Source organism: Mobula birostris, chromosome 11 (assembly GCF_030028105.1).
Source record: "Mobula birostris isolate sMobBir1 chromosome 11, sMobBir1.hap1, whole genome shotgun sequence".
Classification (NCBI taxonomy): Eukaryota; Metazoa; Chordata; class Chondrichthyes; order Myliobatiformes; family Myliobatidae; genus Mobula; species Mobula birostris.
In genome coordinates this window covers 108918270-108941933 of record NC_092380.1, presented here as the reverse complement: position 1 = coordinate 108941933, position 23664 = coordinate 108918270, and the positions used below count along the sequence as shown (strand labels likewise).

General features: G+C 44.3%; 1 protein-coding gene across 3 annotated transcripts in view; it reads right to left on the bottom strand.

The window, feature by feature from the left end:
• Positions 1 to 23664, bottom strand: part of LOC140205303 (doublecortin domain-containing protein 1-like) — a 566682-nt gene that overhangs the window by 40255 nt on the left and 502763 nt on the right. For all 3 annotated transcript variants that reach the window (XR_011887817.1, XM_072272825.1, XM_072272826.1), the window contains 2 exons: positions 17216 to 17352; positions 6089 to 6265 (listed from right to left, as the gene is read on the bottom strand). Coding sequence is in view for 2 of the 3 variants with exons in the window: in XM_072272825.1 (XP_072128926.1) it covers positions 6089 to 6265; positions 17216 to 17352 (314 nt within the window). In the remaining variant the exon portion in view is untranslated. The remainder of the gene's footprint in view (positions 1 to 6088; positions 6266 to 17215; positions 17353 to 23664) is intronic.

Below are 23664 nucleotides of genomic sequence, written 5' to 3'. Positions count from 1 at the left end.
ATATAGACATAGATATAGGAGCAGAATTAGGTCATTCAGCCCATTGAGTCTGCTCTGCCATTGCATCGTGGCTGATTTATTATCCCCCTCAACCCCATTCTCTGGCTTCCCTCTGTAATCTTTGATGCCCTGACTAATCAAGAACTTATTAACCTCTGCTTCAAATATACCCAATGACTCTCTCCACAGCCGTCTGTGGCAATTTAGTCTCTGGCTAAAGAAATTCCCCTGCATCTCTGTTCTAAACAGACATCGTTCTGTTCTGAAGCAGTGTCCTCTGGTCCCAGCTACAGTAACCCATATTGTAATGAGTCAAGTCTGACACGCAGGGCAATCTGTATCACACTGAACCACAACAGATACCTATATCTATTACACAGAATGACAGCTGATGCACATAGTAATCTGTATTCATGGGAGTCACAGCATACGTGTGTGATATATAAAGTAATCGACACTGTATTGAACAACAGCAGAGCATGTAGTAATCTATATTGTACTGAACCACCAGATTGCACACATATTAACCTTATCTTGCACAGAGCATTAGGTGCAGTAGAAAGTGTCTATTGTTCCGGGTCGCAGCTGACATGAATAATAATCGGCACTGCACGGTGCCAGAGCTGATGTATGAAGTAATCTGCATGGAGTCATCTGAGCCATCCTTTAAGCGCATTGTAACTTGCATTACATCATACCGCGCTGACAGGTATAGGGACCTATATTGCATTCAATCACAGCCCAAGCATACTGTAATCAATAATGAACGGAGCCCAGCACACGCTTTATTTTATTTTATTTGGAGATTTAGAGGACAGTAACAGGCCCTTCTGGCCCAATGAACCCGTGTGCCCAATCACACCCATGCAATCAATTAGCTTACTAACCTGCCTTTGGAAACTAGAGCGTCCAGAGGAGACCCATGTGATCACGGGTGGGTGAAGAACGTTCAAACCTTTCACAGAGACCAGTGAAAATTGAACCCAAATCACTGGTGCTGTAATAGCATTATACTACTCTGCTGCCTTAGTTATCTAGTACCTTAGTTATCCAGTCTGCAGAGCATCATGTCTGATGTGTATCGTAATCGATATTGCCCCGAGTCACGATTGATGCTTATGGTATTCTGCAATGTACGGCGTCCCGGCTGACATATGAAGCAATTTGTATCATACCATTCCAGAATCGGAATCAGGTTTAATATCACCAGCATATGTTGTAACAGCTATTGTTTCGCAGCAGCAGTATAGTGCAATACACAATAACAAAACTATAAACTGCAATAAGGAATACAGTTTTTAAAAATAAATTAAATAACTAGTGCACAAAGAAAGCAAAAAAAAAACTACTGAGGTGGTGTTCACGGGCTCACTGTCCATTCAGAAATCTGATGCTGGAGGGGAAGAAGCTGTTCCTAAAACATTGAGTGTGTGTCTTCAGGTTACTGTACCCCTTCTTTGATGGTTGCAATGAGAAGAGGGCATGTCCCGGGTGATGGGGGGTCCCGAATGGATCAGAGATGACGTATGTAATAACGTATAAAACCAAAGCCCACAACTGACATATAAAGTTATCTATGCTGATAATCGAAACTGCACTGATCTACAACTCACAAATATATGAATCTGTGTTGAAGAGTCATGTGTCTTGATGAAGGGTTGAGACTCATGAGATTCAGAGGGAGCGTGACCAGGGAGACATTGAGATGTTTAAGTGAAGTTTGGGTAGGTACATGGATAGTAGGGATATGGAGGGCAGGACATTAGGAGTAGGTAGTTTAAATGGTTTTCAGCATGCATTAGATGGACCAAAGGGCCTGTTTGTGTGCTGTACTTCTCTATGACTCTCTGTTTCCTCCCATGAGTGAGTCTTTAATGAGGGGGCATAGTCATAAGGGGATGGACAACTAAAATGGAAGCACATAGAGATTTCATTTTGCAGGGGACTGTCTACCCCAGAGGAATGCAGAGGTTGGATCATAAGAAATATCTAAAATGTGAGTGGACAAAAGAATGGGGAATATGAGGAAGAGGAAGCTGAACCCAGCGTTGATATGGAAGTTCCTATGCAAGCTCCAAGGCACAGGAACGATAAAGGCTGCAGAGGGTAGCAAACTCAGACAGCTCCACCTGGAACATTAGCCTCCCTGCCACTGAGGACATCTTCAAAAGGTAGTTCTTCAAGAAGATGGTATTCATCATTAAGGATCTTCACCATGCGGGACATGCCCTCTTCTCATTACTACCATAAGGGAGGAGCTGAAGGAGCCTGAAGACCCACATTCAATGTTTTAGGAACAGCTTCTTCCCCTCAAGCATCAGATTTCTGAATGGTCCATGACCCTATGAACACCACCTTGCTATTTTTGCTCTCTTTTTGCACTGCTTTTTTAAAATATTAAATGTTCATGTATTGCCCTGTACTGCTGCCTTAAAACAACAAATTTTACGACAGTTCTGGGCGGCCTGCAAGTGTCGCCAGGCTTCTGGCGCCGACGTAGCATGCCCACGACTCATTAACTCCATCCACACGTCTTTTGGAATGTGACAGGAAAGCAGAGCGCCTGGAGGAACCACACACAGTCATGGGGAGAACGTCCAGACTCCTTACAGGCAGCAGTGGGAAACAAACCCCAATCTTACTACTGGCATTGTAAAGTGTTGCAGTAACTGCTATGCTACTGTGCTGCGCACCGGGCACCGATATGAGGTACCGACTCGCCACTGATATACATTGCTCAGAATCCCGTCACGTTAGTGTAGTGGTTAGTGCAATCATTTTACAGTACCAGTCATCATTCATCAGGGTAAGGAGCCTGTACATTCTCCCCGCAACACCGTGGTTTCCTCCGGGTGCTCTGGTTTCCTCCCACAGTCCAAAAGATATACATTTAGAGTCAGTAAGTCATGGGCATGCTACGTTGGCTCAGAAAGTGTGGCAACACTTGTGGGCTGCCACCAGTACATATTTGGACTCATTTTATTGTCTGTTCTGGTGTACACGTGACAAATCTCATGGTAATCTATACTGCGTTGAAGCACTTTCACACATGGAGTATTTTACTTACACAGAATATAGCTGGAACCTATAGAACTCAACACTATACTCAGCTCCACCTGAAGCTTATAGATATATGTAATTCCCTGACCACAGAATCAGATTCAAGTTCATTATCACTGATATATGCCATGATACATGTTGTCTTGCGGCAGCAGTACAGTGCAATACATAAAATAACCACGTGTTACAGCGGTGGTGTGCAGAACAGAGCATCTCTGACCGCACAACAGATCGAACCTTGAAGTGGATGGGCTACAGCAGCAGAAGACTATGAACGTACATTCGGTGGCCTCGTTATATAGGTGCAGGGCACACTCAACAAAGTGGTCACTGGGCGTAGATGGCCATATGTGTCAGCTACTGATCAGCACAATATAGTTTACTATATGTGACAGGTGTGATAGAGCAATAATGGTTAATATAAGCATAAGCTCCCAACCATTGAGCACATCTACATGAGATGTTGCTGTAGAAAAGCAGCATCCATCATCAAAGATCCTCACCACCCAGACCTTGCTCTTTTCTCACTGCTGCCATCAGGTAGAAGGTACAAGTGTCTCAGGACTCGCACCACCAGGTCCAAGAACAGTTACTACCCCTCAACCATCAGGCTGTTAAACAAAAGGGAATAACTATACTCATTTAAGGACTCTCTTATCTTGTTATTTCATGCTCATTATTTATTGCTATCTATTTATTATCTGCATTTACACAGTTTGTTTACAGTTCACAGTCCCATTTATAGTTACTGTTCTATAGATTTGCTAAGTATGACCGCAGAAGAAGAATCTCGGCGTGGTATGTGGTGACATGTATGTACTCTGATAATAAATTTTACTTTGAACGTTAAAGCTGCTGCTCAGTTGCATATAGATGGTTGTATACATTTAATGTGTCCCAGCTCCATATAAATTACTACAGGTGTCATCTGTGTCTTGGGATATTGTTCATTATTATGTACTTCTGTTGTGGGCCAGTGCAAAGCAGATTAAAATTTGTGGCAGATATGGCTCGGTGCAATATTGATTACTGAATCTGTCAGCTGTGAATCAGTTCAATGTTGATTTCAGTATCTGGGAGTTGTGACTCACTGCACTATAGATGATCATACATGTCAGTTGTGGCTCAGTGGGGTATAGATAACTAGAACATGGGGCATAGAAGAGCACAGGCCCTTCGGTTCACAGTATTGTGCCATCTTTTAACCTACTCTAAGATCAATCTACACTTTCCTTCCCACATAGCCCTCTATTTTACTACCATCCATTTAAGAATCTCCTATATGTCACTAAAGTGTCTGCCTTTACTACCACCTCAGGCAGCGCATTCTATGCACCAATCACTCCCTGTTTAAAAAAATCTGTTTCTGACATCCCACTATACTTTCCTCCAAACAGCTTATAACTATGCCGTATCATATTAGCCACTTCTGCCCTGGGACAGTCACTGGCTGCTCACTCAGTCTGTGCCTCATCATCTTGTACACCTCTATCGTCACCTCTCATTTTCCTTCACTCCAAAGAGAACAGCCCTAGCTTGCTCAACTTTTCCTCATAAGACACACTCTCTAATCCAGGCAGTGTCCCGGTAAATCTCCTCTGCACCCTCTCTAAAGCTTCCACATCTTTTCTATAATGAGGCAATGAGAACTAAACACAATACTCCAAGAGTGGTCTAACCAGGGTTTTATAGAGCTGAAACATTACCTCACGGCTCTTAACCTAATGAAGGCCACACACCATACATCTTTTTAACCACTCTCTATAACTATAATTTATACTGTCCTGATCACCATAACCAAAATTATCCTGATCCTTAAGCTTGGATATTAATAACAAATGCATAAGGGTAAGGAACAGGACAATATTGATTACTTCACAAGTCAACTGTGGCTCAGTGCAACATATATGTTTATATAATTCGGAACATGTGTAGATCGGGCGATTGATGCCTGGGTTGAGCTGTTCTCTGACCTTGACGAATGATCGCTGGTACTGTAAAATAACTGTGTTAACCGCTGCACTACAGTGATTGTGAACGTCCACTGAATGCTTGGCCTTTATATACTTTTCGATCACCTGATTCGATGTCATTTTGGAAACGGAATTGTGATGTGGGGAGGAAATCTCATCCCTGATTGGTTGTGTGTTGAACTTCGTACATTGCCCACAACGGCTAATAAATAGGATCAAGGTCTACATGATAGTTTACAGAACTGTTCGCAGAAAACCACGCTTCTAGAATTTCTCTTACGTACAGCGTTTGCTTGCGCCATGACTTTCACTGATTCCCAGTTGGATTTGTGCCTTTCTCAAGCTTCATGTAGAGTTGCTCATGTCACTTTACAACCAGTTGATGGTCATAGATCCTTGTGGGTAGTTTTCTCCCAGTCTGGCCCACGTAATATTTGCTACAGTCCCCGCATTTGACTTTGTAGACCACGCTGGTCATGTCTAATTGCTTGTTCAATACATTCGAAATATCTTGGAAATGATGACCTGACTGCTCCAAAAACATAGATTTTCTGTCGCGATCAAGTAAACAGCAACATTGAGGAGAGTACTTTGCAGACCAAAAGAACAAACTAAGCTATTGCCAAGATCAGAGAACAACTCAACTCAACCAGCTCATTCTATGGTTCAGCTGTGACTCTGTTCAATATAGTAAGCATCAACAACGGGTTTTGAAAATAAAGAATACTATATTCTGCACCTATGTCTTAGTGCTAGATTACCATAAACAGAAGGTGAGGTTCATTATAATGATGGTTTCTACATGCTGTGGCTTCAGTGAATGTGAAATATTAAATGCATCAGATGTGGCCCATTATAATAGATTACAATAGGCAGCTCGGTGCAGTGTGGGCAATGGGTGCACCTCATTAAGAGGTACCTAATAAAATGGCCTCTGAGTGTATATTTATTTTTGTGACTGAAATTGGTAATTGCTTACATGATTTCTCAGCACTGTTTGATCAGACATGGAAATAGTTATGAGTTCGTGATCTCTGAGAGGAAACAGTGCTTACCTCTGGAATAGTCGTGCCCCAGGCGTACACTCCTTGATCAGGGTAATCACCATTCAGATATGCTAGAACTCTCTTGACATTTGGTTGACTGTACAGAAGCCTTTGATTGGAGACCATCTTGCTGAGAACTGATGAGCGTTCTTTCATTAGCATATTTTGGACTTCCGACAGATGCATCTAAGAGATAAGCATATTGGTATGTTAATATGTTAAATCCATATTAAGTCTGCACAGCTGCGATTGCAGAGAATATCAGGCAGGAAAACATCCAACGTCCAAACTAGGAAACTTGGAGATATTTCTCCTTAGCATGTAGGCTAAGGAAAGAGCTGCATCTGGAGTTGCAATCTACTACATCAAGGTCTTTGCACCCTTTTGTCTACCTGCCCAACACTTCCTCTGAAACCTATATTCTGCATTTTTTTTCCTTTAATGTATTTATGTATGGAATAATCTTTCTGAAATGCAAACAAAATACTTTCACTGCACCTTGGTACGAATACTAATTAAGAATGGCTATGTATAGAATTTAAAAGCAAGAAGAGTTTAAAAGGAGACTGTTATTTCTTCAGCGGTTTGATCGGGACACGACTGTGCAAGCGCATGGACGTCAGCCAGTTAAAACAGTGAGAAGATTTTAAAAGGAGACAGCTTTATAGAGCAGGCGTTGGGAGGATCAGGTGTCGGAGTACAGGGAGACAGAGTAGGAGGGCTTTGGTTCAAACCGGCTTCACCGATAACGGGTCGAGGCGAGGTAGGTTGCCTGTGTAGAATACAGACAGGAAGTATGTGTGTGAGGCCGGTGTTCGATGCTTGGTATCAGATGTGGAAAGTCCTGGAGACTCCCAGCTTCCCGGACTGCCACATCTGCGCCAGGTGCATCGAGCTGCAGTTCCTTAGGGATCATGTTAGGGAACTGGAGATGCAGCTCGATGACCTTCGTCTGGTCAGGGAGAGTGAGGAGGTGATAGATAAGAGCTATAGGCAGGTAGTCACACCAGGGCCTGGGGAGACATAAGTGGGGAACAGTCAGGAGAGGGAAGGGCAGGATTCAGGGGCTAGAGAGTACCCCTGTGGCTGTACCCCCTGACGATAAGTACTCCTGCTTGAGTCCTGTTTGGTGGGATGGCCTACCTGGGGGAAGCAACAGTGGCTGCGCTTCTGGCACAGAGTCTGGCCCTGTGGCTCAGAAGGGTAGGGAAAGGAAAAGGATGGCAGCAGTGATAGGGCATTCTATAGTTGGGGGGGGGGGGGTGCAGATAGGCGATTCTGTGGACGCAGGAAAGAAACACAGATAGTAGTTTGCCTCCCAGGTGCCAGGGCCTGGGATGTTTCTGATCGCGTCCACGATATCCTGAAGTGGGAAGGAGAATAGCCAGAGGTCGTGGTACATATTGGTACCAACGACATAGGTAGGAAAAGGGAGGAGGTCCTGAAAACAGACTACAGAGAGTTAGGAAGGAAGCTGAGAAGCAGGATCGCAAAGGTAGTAATCTCAGGATTACTGCCTGTGCCACACGACAGTGGGTGTAGGAATAGAGTGAGGTGGAGGATAAATGCGTGGCTGAGGGATTGGAGCGGGGCAAGGATTCATATTTCTGGATCATCAGGACCTCTTTTGGGGAAAGGATGCGTTGCACTTGAATCCGAGCAGGACCAATATCCTGGCAGGAAAGTTTGCTAAGGTTTTTGGGAAGTGTTTAAACTAGAATTGCTGGGGGGTAGGAACTGAACTGAAGAGACAGAGGAAGGGTAGTTGGCTCACAAATAGAGAAAGCTTGTAGGCAGTGTGAGAGGGAGGATAGGCAGGTGATAGAGAAGGGATGCGCTCAGATTGATGGTTTGAGATGTGTCTATTTTAATGCAAGGAATATTATGAACAAAGTGGATGAGCTTAGAGCATAGATCAGTATTTGGAGCTATGATATTGTGGCCATTACAGAGACTTGGATGGATCAGGGGCAGGAATGGTTACTTCGAGTGCCAGGCTTCAGATGTTTCAGAAAGGACAGGGAGGGAGGCAAAAGAGGTGGAGGCGTGGCACTGTTGATCAGAGATAGTGTCACAGCTGCAGGAAAGGAGGAAGTCATGGAGGGATTGTCTACAGAGTCTCTGTGGGTGGAGGTTAAGAATAGGAAGGGGTCAATAACTGTACTGGGTGTTTTTTATAGACCTCCCAGTAGTAACAGGGACATCGAGGAGCAGATAGGGAGACAGATTCTGGAAAGGTGTAATAATAACTGGGTTGTCGTGGTGGGAGATTTTAATTTCCCAAATATCGATCGGCATCTCCCTAGAGCGAGGGGTTTAGATGGGGTGGAGTTTGTTAGGTGTGTTGAAGAGGGTTTCCTGACACAATATGTAAATAAGCCTACAAGAGGAGAGGCTGTACTTGATCTGGTATTGGGAAATGAACTTGGTCAGGTGTCAGATCTCTTATTGAAAGAGCATTTTGGAGATAGTGATCACAATTCTATCTCCTTTACCATAGCACTGGGGAGGGATAGGAACAGACAAGTTAGAAAAGCGTTTAATTGGAGTAAGGGGAAATAGGAGGCTGTCAAGCAGGAACTTAGAAGCATAAATTGGGAACAGATGTTCTCAAGGAAATATACGGAAAAAACGTGGCAAATGTTCAGGGGATATTTGCATGGAGTTCTACATAGGTATGTTCCAACGGGACAGGGAAAGGACAGTAGGGTACAGGAACCGTGGTGTACAAAGGCTGTTGTAAATCTAGTCAAGAAGAAAAGAAAAGCTTATGAAAGGTTCAAAAAACTAGGATAGCGATCTAGAAGATTATAAGGCTAGCAGGAAGGAGTTTAAGAATGAAATTAAAAAGCAAGAAGGGGCCATGAGAAGGCCTTGGCGGACAGGATTAAGGAAAACCCCAAGGCAGTCTACAAGTATGTGAAGAGCAAGAGGATAAGACGTGAGAAAATAGGACCAATCAAGTGTGACAGTGGAAAAGTGTGTACGGAATCAGAGGAGATAGCAAAGGTACTTAATGAATACTTTGCTTCAGTATTCACTACAGAAAAGTATTTTGGCGATTGTAGGAATGACACAGCGGATTGAAAAGCTTGGACATATTGACATTAAGAAAGAGGATGTGCTGGAGCTTTTGGAAAGCATCAAGTTGGATAAGTCACAGGGACTGGACAAGATGTACCCTAGGCTATTGTCTATTGTAGGAGGCGAGGGAGGAAACTGCATTATCAATGGGGACGGGAGAGGTTCTGGAGGATTGGAGGGTTGCAGATGTTGTTCCCTTATTCAAGAAAGGGAGTAGAGATAGCCCAGGAAATTATAGACTAGTGAGTCTTACTTCAGTGGTTGCTAAGTTGATGGAGAAGAACCTGAGAGGCAGGATTTATGAACATTTGGAGAGGCATAATATGATCAGGAATAGTCAGCATGGCTTTGTCAAAGGCAGGTCGAGTTTTACGAGCTTGATTGAATTTTTTGAGGATGTGACTAAACACATTGATGAAGGTAGAGCAATAGATGTAGTGTATATGGATTTTGGCAAGGCATTTGATAAGGTGCCCCATGCAAGGTTTATTGAGAAAGTAAGGAGGCCTGGGATCCAAGGGAACATTGCTTTGTGGATCCAGAACAGGCTTTCCCACAGAAGGCAAAAGAGTGGTTGTAGAGGGGTCATATTCTGCATGGAGGTTGATGACCAGTGGTGTGCCTCAGGGATCTGTTCTGGGACCCCTACTCTTCATGACTTTTATAAATGACCTGGATGAGGAAGTGGAGGGATGGGTTAGTAAATTTGCCGATGACACAAAGGTTGGGGGTGTTGTGGATAGTGTGGAAGGCTGTCAGAGGTTACAGTGGGACATTGATAGGATGCAAATCTGGGCTGAGAGGTAGCAGATAGCATTCAACCCAGATAAGTGTGAAGTGGTTCATTTTGGTAGGTGAAATATGATGGCAGAATATAGTATTAATGTTAAGACTCTTGGCAGTTTGGAGGATCAGAGGGTTGTGCAGATTGACTCTGTGGTTAATAAGACATATAGTGCATTGGCCTTCATCAATCAGGGGATTGAGTTTAGGAGCTGAGAGGTAATTTTGCAGCTAAATAGGACCCTGGTCAGACCCCACTTGGAGAACTGTGCTCTGTTCAGGTCACCTCACTACAGGAAGGATGTGGAAACCATAGAAAGGGTGCAGAGGAGATTTACAAGGATGCTGCCCGGATTGGGGAGCATGCCTTATGAGAATAGGTTGAATGAACTTGGCCTTTTATAGACAATAGACAATAGGTGCAGGAATAGGCCATTCGGCCCTTCGAGCCAGCACCGCCATTCACTGTGATCATGGCTGATCATCCATAATCAGTATCCAGTACCTGCCTTATCTCCATAACCTTTGATTCCGCTATCTTTAAGAGCTCTATCCATCTCTTTTTTGAAAGCATCCAGAGACTTGGCCTCCACAGCCTTCTGGGGCAGAGCATTCCACACATCCACCACTCTCTGGGTGAAAAAGTTTTTCCTCAACTCCGTTCTAAATGGCCTACCCCTTATTCTTAAACTGTGGCCTCTGTTTCTGGACTCACCCATCAGCGGGAACGTGCTTTCTGCCTCCAGCGTGTCCAATCCCTTAATAATCTTATATGTTTCAATAAGACCCCCTCTTAGCCTTCTAAATTCCAGAGTATACAAGCCCAGTCGCTCCAATCTTTCGACATATGACAGTCCCGCCATCCCGGGAATTAACCTCAATAGACTGAATGTCCTTCCTCAAATTTGGAGACCAAAACTGCACACAGTACTCCAGGTGTGGTCTCACCAGGGCCCTGTACAGCTGCAGAAGGACCTCTTTGCTCTTACACTCAATTCCCCTTGTTATGAAGGCCAGCATGTCATTAGCCTTCATCACTGCCCATTGTACTTGCATGCTTGCTTTCAGTGACTGATGTACAAGAACACCTAGATCTCGTCGTGCTTCCCCTTTTCCTAAATTGACTCCATTTAGATAATAATCTGCCTTCCCGTTCTTACCACCAAAGTGGATAACCTCACATTTATCCACATTAAACTGCATCTGCCATGCATCTGCCCACTCACTCAGCCTGTCCAAGTCACCCTGCATTCTCATAACATCCTCCTCACATTTCACAATGCCACCCACCTTTGTGTCATCGGCAAATTTGCTAATGTTACTTTTAATTCCCTCATCTAAATCATTAATATATATTGTAAACAGCTGCGGTCCCAGCACTGAACCCTGTGGTACCCCACCGGTCACTGCTTGCCATTCCAAAAGGGACCCGTTAATCGCTGCTCTTTGTTCTCTGTCAGCCAGCCAATTTTCAATCTATGTCAGTACTCTGCCCCCAATACCATGTGTCCTAATTTTGCCCACTAATCTCCTATGTGGGACTTTATCAAAGGCTTTCTGAAAGTCCAGGTACACTAAATCCACTGGCTCTCCCTTGTCCATTTTCATAGTTACATCCTCAAAAAATTCCAGAAGATTAGTCAAGCATGATTTCCCCTTCGTAAATCCATGCTGATTTGGACCAATCCTATTACTACTATCCAGATTTTCTCCTTGGAGCGATGAAGGATGAGAGGTAACCTGATAGAGGTGTATAAGATGAGGAGAGGCATTGATCATGTGGATAGACAGAGGCTTTTTCCCAGGGCTGAAGTGGCTAGCATGAAAGGGTACAGTTTTAAGGTGCTTGGAAGTAGGTACAGAGGAGATGTCAGGGGTAAGTTTTTTACGTAGGGAGTGGTGAGTGCATGGAATGGGCTGGCAACGACGGTGGTGGAGGCAGATATTATAGGGTCTTTTAAGAGACTCCTGGACAGGTACATGGGGCTCAGGAAAATAGAGAGCTATGGGCAAACATGGTAATTTCTAAGGTAAGGACATGTTCGGCACAGCTTTGTGAGCCGAAGGGCCTGTATTGTGCTGTAGGTTTTCTATGTTTTTATGTAACTACAGCACAGTACAAGCCCCTTGGCCCATGATGTTATGCCAACCTTTTGACCTACTCTAAGTTCAATCTAACCCTTCCCTCCTACGTAAATATTTATTTTTCTATTATCCATGTGCCTACCCAAGTGCTTCGTAAATGTCCCTAATGTCCCCTACCACCACTCCAACAGGGCCACCACTTGATGTAAAAAAAAATTACCTCTGTCACCCTCCCTATAGTTTCCTCCAATTACCTTAAAGTTACGCCCCCTGGTATTAGCTGTTTATGCCCTTGGAAAAGTCTCCTGCTGTGCACTGTCTTATCATCTTGCACACCTCTGTTAAGTCACCTCAAACCCTCCTTTGTTCCAAAGAGAAAAGCTTATCATTCAGCCTATCCTCATAAGACATGCTCTTCAATCCAGGCAGCATCCTGGTAAATCTCCTCTATGCCCTCTAAAGCTTCAACATTGTTCCAATGTGTAGAAATGATAGTTGTAGATTTTGGTTGGCAGACATATTTATGTAACACCTTCTGTTTGCCATTTTATATAAAAAGGATCAATGATTGCACTAGAACAAGGGTCCCCAACCTTTTTTGCACTGCGGACCGGTTTAATATTGACAATATTCTTGCCGACCAGCCCACCCGGTGGGGGGTTTCCAACGGACAAGAGCAGCAGTCAAATACGTTGTGTTTACCCCGAGAAAGACTACCATGACCATGAAGCCTTGAGCGGGTACCAGGGTGCATGTGTGTACGTGCCAATTTTTTTTTTCTACAAATCCTTTTTGGCGATTCTGTTTGGGGGGGAGGTGTTAATCACAACCAGAATATAGGTGATAAGTGGCTAATACACTCAATTTCGTTTCTAAAAGGGTTTATCTAACGAATTTAATATTAAACACACAGCGCATATTTTCCTCGCATGAACATAGTGATAAGTCAATTATCAGGGGAGGACAGGGGAGCTTGAGGTAAGTGTTGAATGAACTTCCAGTAGAAGTGGTAGAGGCAGGTTCGATATTATCATTTAAAGAAAAGTTGGATAGGTATATGGACAGGAAAGGAATGGAGGGTTATGGGCTGAGTACAGGTCGGTGGGACTAGGTGAGAGTAGTGCTCGGCAGGGACTAGAAGGGCAGAGATGGCCTGTTTCCATTCTGTAATTGCTATATGGTTATATAAGTCACTTATAAGTCAACAGCATCATAACATGTTAAGTGACGTTTGGATATTAAACACACAGCACATATTTTCCCCGTATGAACATATAAAATCATTGCAACACACCAATATCGCTGAATCAGTGGGAGCCCTGGGCTTGTTTTCCTGCAACAAGACGGTCCCATCGAGGGGTGATGGGAGACAGCGATATTCGAAGGAGGTTCCTTATGTCCAGTCTATTCCGCAATTTAGTTTTCGTTGCATTCATTGCAGAGATATGTTGGAAATGGAAGCAATGTTTTCAGTGCTTTTGTAGCTATCTCTGGATATTCAGCCTTGACTTTGACCCGGAATGCCGGCAGAGATGTTATGTCAAACATACTTTTCAGCCCACCGTCATTTGCAAGCTCGAGGAGTTGATCTTCTTCCTGCACTGACATGGACGACACGCAGGTAATGACCTCGCGTGCGTAATGGCTCAACAGTGGGTGTGACAGGGAATGAGGAAAGATGCAGCTGACTCATATCGCCAAATCATATTGTTTCCCCGCGGCCCAGTAGCACATGCTTTGCGGTCCGGTACCGGTCCGCAGCCCAGTGGTTGGGGACCGCTGCACTAGAGCAACACAAACAAAATATTAGGGGAACTCAGCAAGTTAGGCAGCATCTGTGGAATAAACAGTTGATGTTTCATTAGGTCCTTGCAGGAGGACTTGCTGAGCTCTTGCAGCATTTTGTGTGCGTGTTGTTCTGGACTTCCATCATCTGCAAAATCTCTTGTGCTCAGGTTGCTACCGTAGCACAGTGATTAGCGTGATGCTATTACAACTTGGGATGTTGGAGTTCAAAATTCAATTCCAGCAGCCTCTGTGAGGAGATTGCAATTCCTCCTCGTGAATGTGTGGTTTCCTCCTGGTGCTCCAGTTTCCTGACATAGACCTAAAGATGTACCGGTTAGTAGGTTAATTGATCATTGTAAATTGGCTTGTAATTAGGCTAGGGTTAAATAGGTGGGCAGCATGACTTGTTGGGCTGGAAGGCACTGTTCTACACCTTATCTCTAATAAACAATAAATAAATGGTTATACTAAATTAGTGGACAGAAGATTGTCATCTGAATATTTGAAATTCTTAACTATTGATATTGCTTTCTGTTGACTTACTACCTTAAAAAGAGGTGAAACCAGCAGAGTTTATTGACCATAAAACCACGTCATAGGAGCAGAATTAGGCCATTTTGCTCAATGAGTCTGCTCTGCCATTTCTCCATGGCTGATCCATTTTCCCTCTCAAGCCCCATTCTCCTGCCTTCTCCCGGTGACCTTTCATGCCCTGACTAATCATAAAACTATTAATCTCTGCCATAAATACTTGGCTTCCACAGCCACCTGTGGCAATGAATTCCACAGATTCACCACCCTCTGGCTAAAGAAATCCCTCCTCACTTCTGTTCGAAATGGACATCCCTCTATCCAGACACCTCTGAACCTAGACACCTCCACTATAGGAAACATCCTCCCCACATCCACTCTATCTAGGCCTTTCAACATTCAATAGATTTCAATGAGATCCCCCCTCATTCTTCTAAATTCCAGCGAGTACAGACCCAGAGCCATCAAATACTCCTCATACAATAACCATTTCATTCCTGGAATCATTTTCCTGAACCTCTTCCAAACCCTCTACAGTGTCAGCACATCATTTCTTAAATAAGGGGCCCAAAACAGCTCACAATACTCTATAGATTTCTGTAGATGCTGCTTGGCCTGCTGAGTTCCTCCAGCATTGTGTGTGGGTTACTCGTATTCCAGCATTTGCAGATTTTCTCTTGTTCACAATGCTCCAAGTGAGACCTCACCAGTGTCTCATAAAGCCTCAGCATTGCATCCATGCTTTTATATACTAGTTCTTTTGAAATGAATGCTAACATTGCACTTACCTTTCTCACCACAGATTCAACCTGCAAGTTAACCTTTAAGGAATCCTACACAAGGATTCCCCAGTTTCTTTGCACCTCTAATTTTTGAATTTGCCCTCCATTTAGAAAATAGTCTACACTTTTATTCCTTCTACCAAAGTGCATGACCGCACACTTACCAACACTGTATTCTATCTGCCTCTTCTTTGCCCATTCTCCAAATCTAAGACTGCAGCCTCTCCGCTTCCTCAACACTACCTGCCCATCCATCTATCATTGTATCACCCACAAACTTGTCCACAAAGCCATCAATTAAGTCAACCAAATCATCGACACATAACGTAAAAAGAAGTGGTCCCAACACTGACCCCTGCAGCACACCATTAATCACCGGCAGCCAATCAGAAAAGGCTTCCTTTATTCCCACTCTTTGCCTCCTGCCAATCAGCCAATCCTCTATCAATGCTAGAATCTTCCCTGTAATACTATGGGCTTGTAGCCTGTTTAGCAGCCCTATGTGTGGTACTTTGTCAAAGGCCTTCTGAAAATCCTGTACACAACATCCATTGATTCTCCTTTGTCTTTTCTGCTTGTTATTTCCTCAAAGAATTCCAAACAGATTTGTCCGGCAAGATTTTCCCTTGAGGAGACCATGCTGTATGGCCTATTTTATCATGTGCCTCCAAGTACCCCGAGACCTCATCCTTAACAATCAACTCCAACTTTTTCCCAACCACTGAGGTCAGACTAAGTGGCCTATAATTTCTTTTATCCTGCATCCCTCCCTTCTTGAAAAGTGGAGTGACATTTGCAATTTTCCAGTCCTCCGGAACCATGCCAGATTTTTAGACTTGGTAATGGGTTCAGGTTTGACTTCGATGTATGGATGCACATTGGGTAATTTTCTACCTTTATGAATGGCATTGCCTGCATCAAGCATTCAAGATCATGAAATGATGCAGATGTAAGGCACAATGACAGATATTATCCAAATCTCAATAAAGCATTTACAACCATGCCAATGTAAACTTTTCCCTTTATTATCCCTCAGTTTCAGATCACCAAACTTTTCACAGCATTTTCAACTTTCCCTGTCACTATTCAGACTGGGCATGTGGCCAAGTGGTTAAGTCTTTGGACTAGCGACCTGAAGGTCGTGTGTTCGAGCCCCGTACCAAGGGTACATGTTGTGTCCTTGAGCAAGGCACTTAATCACACATTGCTCTGCGACAACACTGGTGCCAAGCTGTATGGGTCCTAATGCCCTTCCCTTGGACAACATTGGTGTCGTGGAGAGGGGAGACTTGCAGCATGGGCAACTGCTGGTCTTCCATACAACTTTGCCCAGGCCTGCGCCCTGGAGAGTGAAGACTTTCCAGGTGCAGATCCATGGTCTCGCAAGACTAACGGATGCCTTTACTTACTTTTATTCGGACACAATCAGAATCAGAATCATGTTTTTATTGTCTCTGTCTTACATGATGTAACCATTAGGGTGGAGGAGCAACACCTTATATTCTATTTGGGTACCTTACAGCCTGATGGCATGATTATCGATTTCTCCATCCGGCAAACAATTTTTGCCACCCCCTCCCTCTAATCCCCACTCTGACCTTTTACTTCTACTCACCTGCCTATAACTTCCACTGGGTCCCCTCCCCCTTCCCCTTCTCCTATGGTCCACTTTCCTCTTCCATCAGATTCCTTCTTCTCCAGCCCTTGAACTTTCCCACCCACCTGGCTTCACCGATCACCTTCCAGCTTACCTCTTACCCCACTCCCCACCTTTTTATTCTGGCATCTTCCCCTTCTTTCTCAGTCCTGATGAAGGGTCTCAGCCCAAAACATCGACTGTTTATTCATTTCCATAGATGCTGCCTGACCTGCCAAGTTCCTCCAGCATTTTGTGTGTGTTGCTTCAGATTTCCAGCATCTGCAGACTTAATGATGTGATATTTGTTGTTCTGTAGCAGCAGTACAGCGTAAAGACACAAACATGCTTTAAACTACAATGACAGGATCCCTCATAGCAGGCTAATCTAGAAGGTTATGAATTTTAGTCTTGAATGGGGACAGAAGCAGCGAAATGGCCACCTACTTCCATGTTCTGTACATCCTCCGTGAGTCTCAGTTCCTCTGGGGAAGGCTCCGTCCACCCACCCTCCACTACCACAGGCTGAACCGGACACTTTGTTGGAACCATGTTGGCAGGGTCCATCGATCCTACCCGTCTCCCTGTGAAAAACATTTGTAATGGAAATATTTTAAAGTTCAGTACATGTTCTTTTCCTGATTCGGCAAAGGGGCACTCACGCATGTCAAGTGAGTCACTATACATGTGTTAAACCACAAGAAATCACTTTTTTAGAATGAATACAAATGCAATACAGAGAGACAACCAAAAGATTACTGCACTAGTCATACAGAGAAGACCATGATACTTGTCGGTCCATGGCCTCCTCGTGTGCCCAGATGAGGCCACACTCAAGGTGGGACAGCAACACCTTACTCCATCTGGGTAGCCTCCAACCTGATGACATGAACATCAATTTCTCCTACCAGTAATTTTTCCTCTCCCGCTTCCCTCTTCTTCTAATGTCCACTCTGGCCTCTTACCTCTTCTCACCTCCCCTGGTTCCCCTACTCTTTCCCTTTCTCCTTTGGTCCTCTCCTATCAGATTCCTTCATCTCCCGCCCTTGACCTTTCCCACCCATCTGGCCTCACCTATCACCTTCTAGCAATCCTCCCTCACCCCCACATTTTTATTCTGGCGTTTCCCCACTTCCTTTTCAGTGCTGATGAAGGGTCTCAGCCTGAAATATTGACTGTTTATTCATTTCCATAGACGCTCTCTGACGTGCTGAGTTACTCCAGCATCTTATGTGTGTTGTTTTGCATTCCCAGCATCTGCAGAATCTCTCATGTCCATAGCACTTATCATCCACCTAATGAGCCAACCTGCACAATGTTAGAGGGAAACCACAGATCTGACAACCTCTCACTCATCTCTCCCTCCCTCTCTCTCTCTCTTTCTCTCTTTCTCTCCCTCCCTCCCTTCCCCCTCCCTTTCTCTCTCTCCCTCTCTCCAGCTCTCTCAATGTACTTCTCCCTACATAAGAACATAGACTCAGGTGCAGAATAAGGCCACTTGGCCCATCCAGTCTGCTATGCCATTCAATCATGGCTGATCCTTTTCTCCCCTCCTCAGCCCCATTTCCCGGTCTTCTCACTGTAACCTTTGAAGCTATGTTCAATCAAGAACCTATCAAGCTCTGCCTTTTCACATCTACTTAGTCTAGTCCTTTCAACATTCAAAAGGTTTCAGTGAGATCCCCTATCTTCCTTCTAAATTCCAGCAAAAATAGACGCAGAGCTATCAAGTGTCCCTCATATGATAACCCTTTCATTCTTGGAATCATCCTTGTGAACTGCCTCTGGATCCTTTCCATTGCCAGCACATCATTTCTTAGATAAGGAGCCCAAAATCGCTCACAATACTCAAGGTGCGGCCTCGCCAGTGCCTTATAAAACCTCAGCATCATATCCCCGCTCTTGTATTCAAGACCCCTTGAAATGAGTGCTAACATTACATTTGCTATCTTCACCACCGACTCAAAGTGCAAGTTAACCTTTAGGGCGTTCTACACAAGGACTCCCAAGTCCCTTTGTAGCTCAGATTTTTGGATTTTTCTCCCTATTTAGAAAATAATCTGCACATTTATTTCTTCCACCAAAGTACATGACCTTGCAATTTCCAACATTGTATTTCATTTACCACTCTCTTGCCTATTCTTCTAATCTGTCTGAGTCCTTCTGCAGCCTTCCTGTTTCCTCAACATTACCTGCCGCTCCACCAGTCTTCGTTTCATCTGCAAACTTGGCAACAAAGCCAACTATTCCATCATCTAAATTGTTGATTTACAGCATAAAAAGAAGCGGTCCCAACACCGACCCCTGCTCTCCAATTCTTAGCGCTCGCACTAATTTTGACTCAGCCTAAGAGATGTTTCCACCCTTACAGAAAGAAATTGTCCCTTCTTTACCCTTCAGAACATGAAAATAGCTGTTACCCCAGTACTTCCCCATAATAAGACACCATTACCTGTACCCGCACAATCACAAACATGTTTTCATCATTACCTACTCTCAAAGCTGTAGACTTGTACTCCTTTAATTCCTCAAAACTATCCCACTCCAGTCTAACACCATTTTCTCTTACAGACTTCCATTTTAACACTACTTACACTACTCACTTTTAACAGTCTAACACCATTTTCTCTTACAGACTTAATTAATTTATTCAATTTAAAGATACAGTTTTCTCTTACAGACTTCCATTTAATTACTTGATTTACTTAATGATATAGTACTGAACAGGCCCTTCCAGCCCAATGAGCTCCCCCAGTTCAACCGTAGACTAATCACGGGACAATTTACAATGACTAATTAACCTACATACTGGTACATCTTTGGAATGTGGGAGGAAACCAGAGCTCCTGGAGAAAACCCACACGGTCACGGAAAGAAACATACGAACTCCTTATGGAACTGCGAACTCTGATGCCCGAAGCTGTAATAGCGTCGCGTTAACCACTACGCTTCTGTGGCAACCATTTTTTTTTAGCATATACCCAGGAGGAATCACATTTAACTCTTTCCTTACAACACTGAAGCAACATAACCCCCGACACTTTCTCAAATAATTTACACATGGATTCAAAAGAAGAAGGTAATGAACAAGGTGGAGTTTACAATCATCAGCCTGATTTTAAATAGGGGGCCTCAAAGAGAAAATTATACTGTTATTTTCATGGGCATATTTGGTTGGGTTGGCCTAGAGGGTATCATTACAGAATTCAAAGTTCAAAGTAAATTCATTATCAAAGTATGTACATATTATTATATACCACTGAGAATTATTTTTTGCAGGCGCTTACAGAAAAAGAGAATTTTGCAAAAAACTATACATGAGCATACAAAGAGTGACCAACTAATATGCAAAAGAGGAAAAACTGCAAAAAATTCTGAGAACATGAGTTATAAGGAGTTCTTGAAAGTGAGTCTTTAAATTGCCCAATACGTTTGGTCAGCTTGGTAACGTAGTGGTTAGCACAACACTTTACAGTACCAGCGACCTGGGTTCAATTCACCACAGTAAGTAAGAAGTTTGTACATTCTCCCCATGACTGCATAGGTTTCCTCTGGGTGCTCCAGTTTCCTCCCTCAGTCCAAGGACAGACCGGTTGGGAGGTTAATTGGTCATTGTAAATTGTCCTATGATTAGGCGAGGGTTAAATTTGGGGATCGCTGGGCGGTGCAGCTCGAGGGGCCGGAAAGGCCTGTTCCGTGCTGGATCTCAATAAATAAATAAACAGTTCACAGAATGGTGATTGAAGTTGTCCACGTCAGTTCAAGAGCTTAACGGTTGTAGGGTACCTCAAGGCAGGGAGGGAGGAGAAGATGGCGGCACGATGCAGCGCGCGGCCGTTCCGAATGATATCGATATGTGTAACTAGAGGTGCCGTGCACAATCCGGATTTGATGGAGACAGCCGTGAGAAGCGCAGAGGAACATCTGGAGTGACTTCTGAAATGCCTGCTTTGCTGCCGCTGCTACTGTGCGATCGAGAATCTCCGGAGACAAAGGCCCCAAATCCTCAGCTTTGCCTATCACCTGTTGCCGGGGTCAGGGTCAAAGCGCTTGGCAGAGATGCTGCTCGGTGCTCGGAGTCGGAGAGGTGGTCGGAGGCTCGGAGTTTTTCCGATGGACTCGGAGTCGGACAGTGTGGTTGGATGCTTCCGGGATGCTGCACCGGCAAGTTGGCGGCGCTGGAGGTTCACCGTCTGCGTGAGATGATGGGACTTTCGAGAGACTTTGAGACTTTTACTGTGCCATGGTCTGTTCTTATCAAATTACGGTATTGCTTTGCACTGTTGTAACTATATGTTATAATTATGTGGTTTTTGGTAGTTTTTAAGTTGGTTTGTCATATGTTTTTGTGATATCATTCTGGAAAAACATTTTATCATTTCTTAATGCATGCATTACTAAATGACAATAAGAGGAGACTGCGTGTCCTCATAATCATAATAATAATAATAACTGTTCCTGAACCTGGTGGTGGTGGTGACTGAAACACGGAGGCATAGTGGTTGGCATAACTCTTTACAATGCCAGTGATCATGCTCCAATCCCACCACTGTCTGTAAGGTAGTTACATGTTCTCTCCGTGACCATGTAGGTTTCCTCCAGGTGCTTTGGTTTCCTCCCACATTCCAATGACGTAGGGGTTGGATAAGCTGTGGGCGTGCCATGTGGATGCCAGAAGTGTAGTGAAACTTGCAGGCTGCGCCCAACACATCCTCAGACTGTGCTGGTTGTTGACGCAAAAAGATGCATTTCACTGTATGCTTTGATGATCAGCAAACATCTGACAAATAAAACTAATCTTTGAACCTTTATCCGACAACTGTATCTCCTGCCCAATGGTAGTAGCAAGAAGAGGGCATGGCCTGGATGGTGGGGGTCTTTGATAATCGACGTCAGTTTGTTGCAACACTCCATGTTGTTACCCCTCAACCATCAGGCTTCTGAAACAGAGTGGATAACTTCACTCATCTCCGCACTGAACTGGTTCCACAACTCACAGACTCACTGTTGAAGACTCTAAAATTCATGTTCTCAGAATTTATGGGGTTTTTTGTAATTATTATTATGTTCTTTTTCTTTCTGTATTTAAATAATTTGTTGCCTTTTGCAGATCGGTTGTCTGTCTTTGTGTGCAGTTTTTCATTGACTCTATTGAGTTTCATTGTATTTACTGTGAATGCCCACAAGAAAATGAATCTGAGGGTAGTATAAGATGACATACTCTCAGTAGTCACTTTATTAAGTACAACTGCTCATTAGTACAAAGATCTAATATGTTTCTAGTAAGATGGCGGCATACGAGGATGCAGCTAACAAAAGGAGTAACTTTTCATTCTTTACATCTTTTTTATGATTGCAAGACACTGCTTACTATCAGGAATATTGAGTACTAGCGAGTTGCTGGGTAGTGGTAGAGCTGGGCTTGCTGTGCACCGCGTTACAGCGTGCCTTATCCACTCAGGGAAGAGGCATCATAGGTGGTGTGTGGTCCAACCGATGGTGTGGTGATTGACCTAGACGCTTATGTTGTGATTGCAAGACCCTGTTGGACATTGGTGACGTAGAATACTGCAGGGAGGGAGGAGAAGATGGCGGCACGACGCAGCTTGCAGTGGCCACTCCGGTGAATGATATCTGTTATCTGTCAAGTTGGGTGCCGTGCACAATCCTGATTTGATGGAGACAGACGTGAGAGCACGGAGGAACATCTGGTGAAACTTCTGAAATGCCTGTTTCGCTGCCGCCGCTACTGTGTAATCCAAAATCTCCGGAGGGGAAGGCCCTGAGTCCTCGGCTTTGTTTGCTGCTCGGCGGCCGGGGCAGGGTCAAAGCGCTCGGCAGAGATGGTGCCCGGTGCTCGGTGTCGGAGGGCTGGTTGGAGGCTCGAAGTTTTCGGATGGACTCAGAGTCGGCTGCGATCGGGTGCTTCCAATGCATCGGCAAGCTTGCGGCGTTTCCGTCTGCATGAGATGATGGGGCTGTCAGGACGTGAGACTTTTTTTACCGTGCCCATGGTCTGCTCTTTATCAAATTATGGTATTGCTTTGCACTGTTGTAACTATATGTTATAGTTATGTGGTTTTGTCAGTTTAGTCTTGGTTTGTCCTGCGTTTCTGTGATACCTTTCCGGAGGAACATTGTATCATTTTTTAATGCATGTATTTCTAAGTGACAATAAACGAGGACTGAGTGTCCTCATAATCTTAAAAAAGAAGTCCAATTCGCAGGTTCATTGGCGAGACCGACGGTGGGGGAGCTGTGTGGCCTCGGTTGTGGCACGGATCAGGCCTTTATGCTTCGGGTCGGCTGTTGCAGCTAACGAGGAAGGAGACACCAGAGCTGGCTGTGTGCCGTTGAATTCGGCGATGGGTTGGGCGGGGGGGGGGGGGGTGCGCAGTTGGCCCGTCCCATCAGTGCTGCCCTCCAGTGTTCGCTCAGTAGAAGATAAGCTGGATAGTGTTTATCTGTAGCTGCACTGCATGATATGGGGAATTACCGCGGCTTATTCTTGCAGAAATGTAGCTCCAGGACAACGTCCAAGCACCATTAATCTGCAGGCGTGACACTCGAGGCCTTGGGCTATATTATTATTTGAAACAGTATGTTTTTCTGCTCTAATAATTATATGTGTTCTATGTGCCGTGTGTGAATGTTGGTACCGTGTTTTGCACCGTGGCCCCAAAGGAACACTGTTTTGTTTGGCTGTGTTCATGGGTATGGTTAACGACAATTAATCTTGAACTCGAACTTGAAACAAATCAGCCAATAATGTGGCAGCAACTCAATACATGAAAGCATTCAGACATATTCAAGATGTACAGTTATTGTGCAGACCAAACATGAGAATGGGGAAGAAATGTGATCTAAGTGACTTTGGCCGTGGAATGATTGTTGGT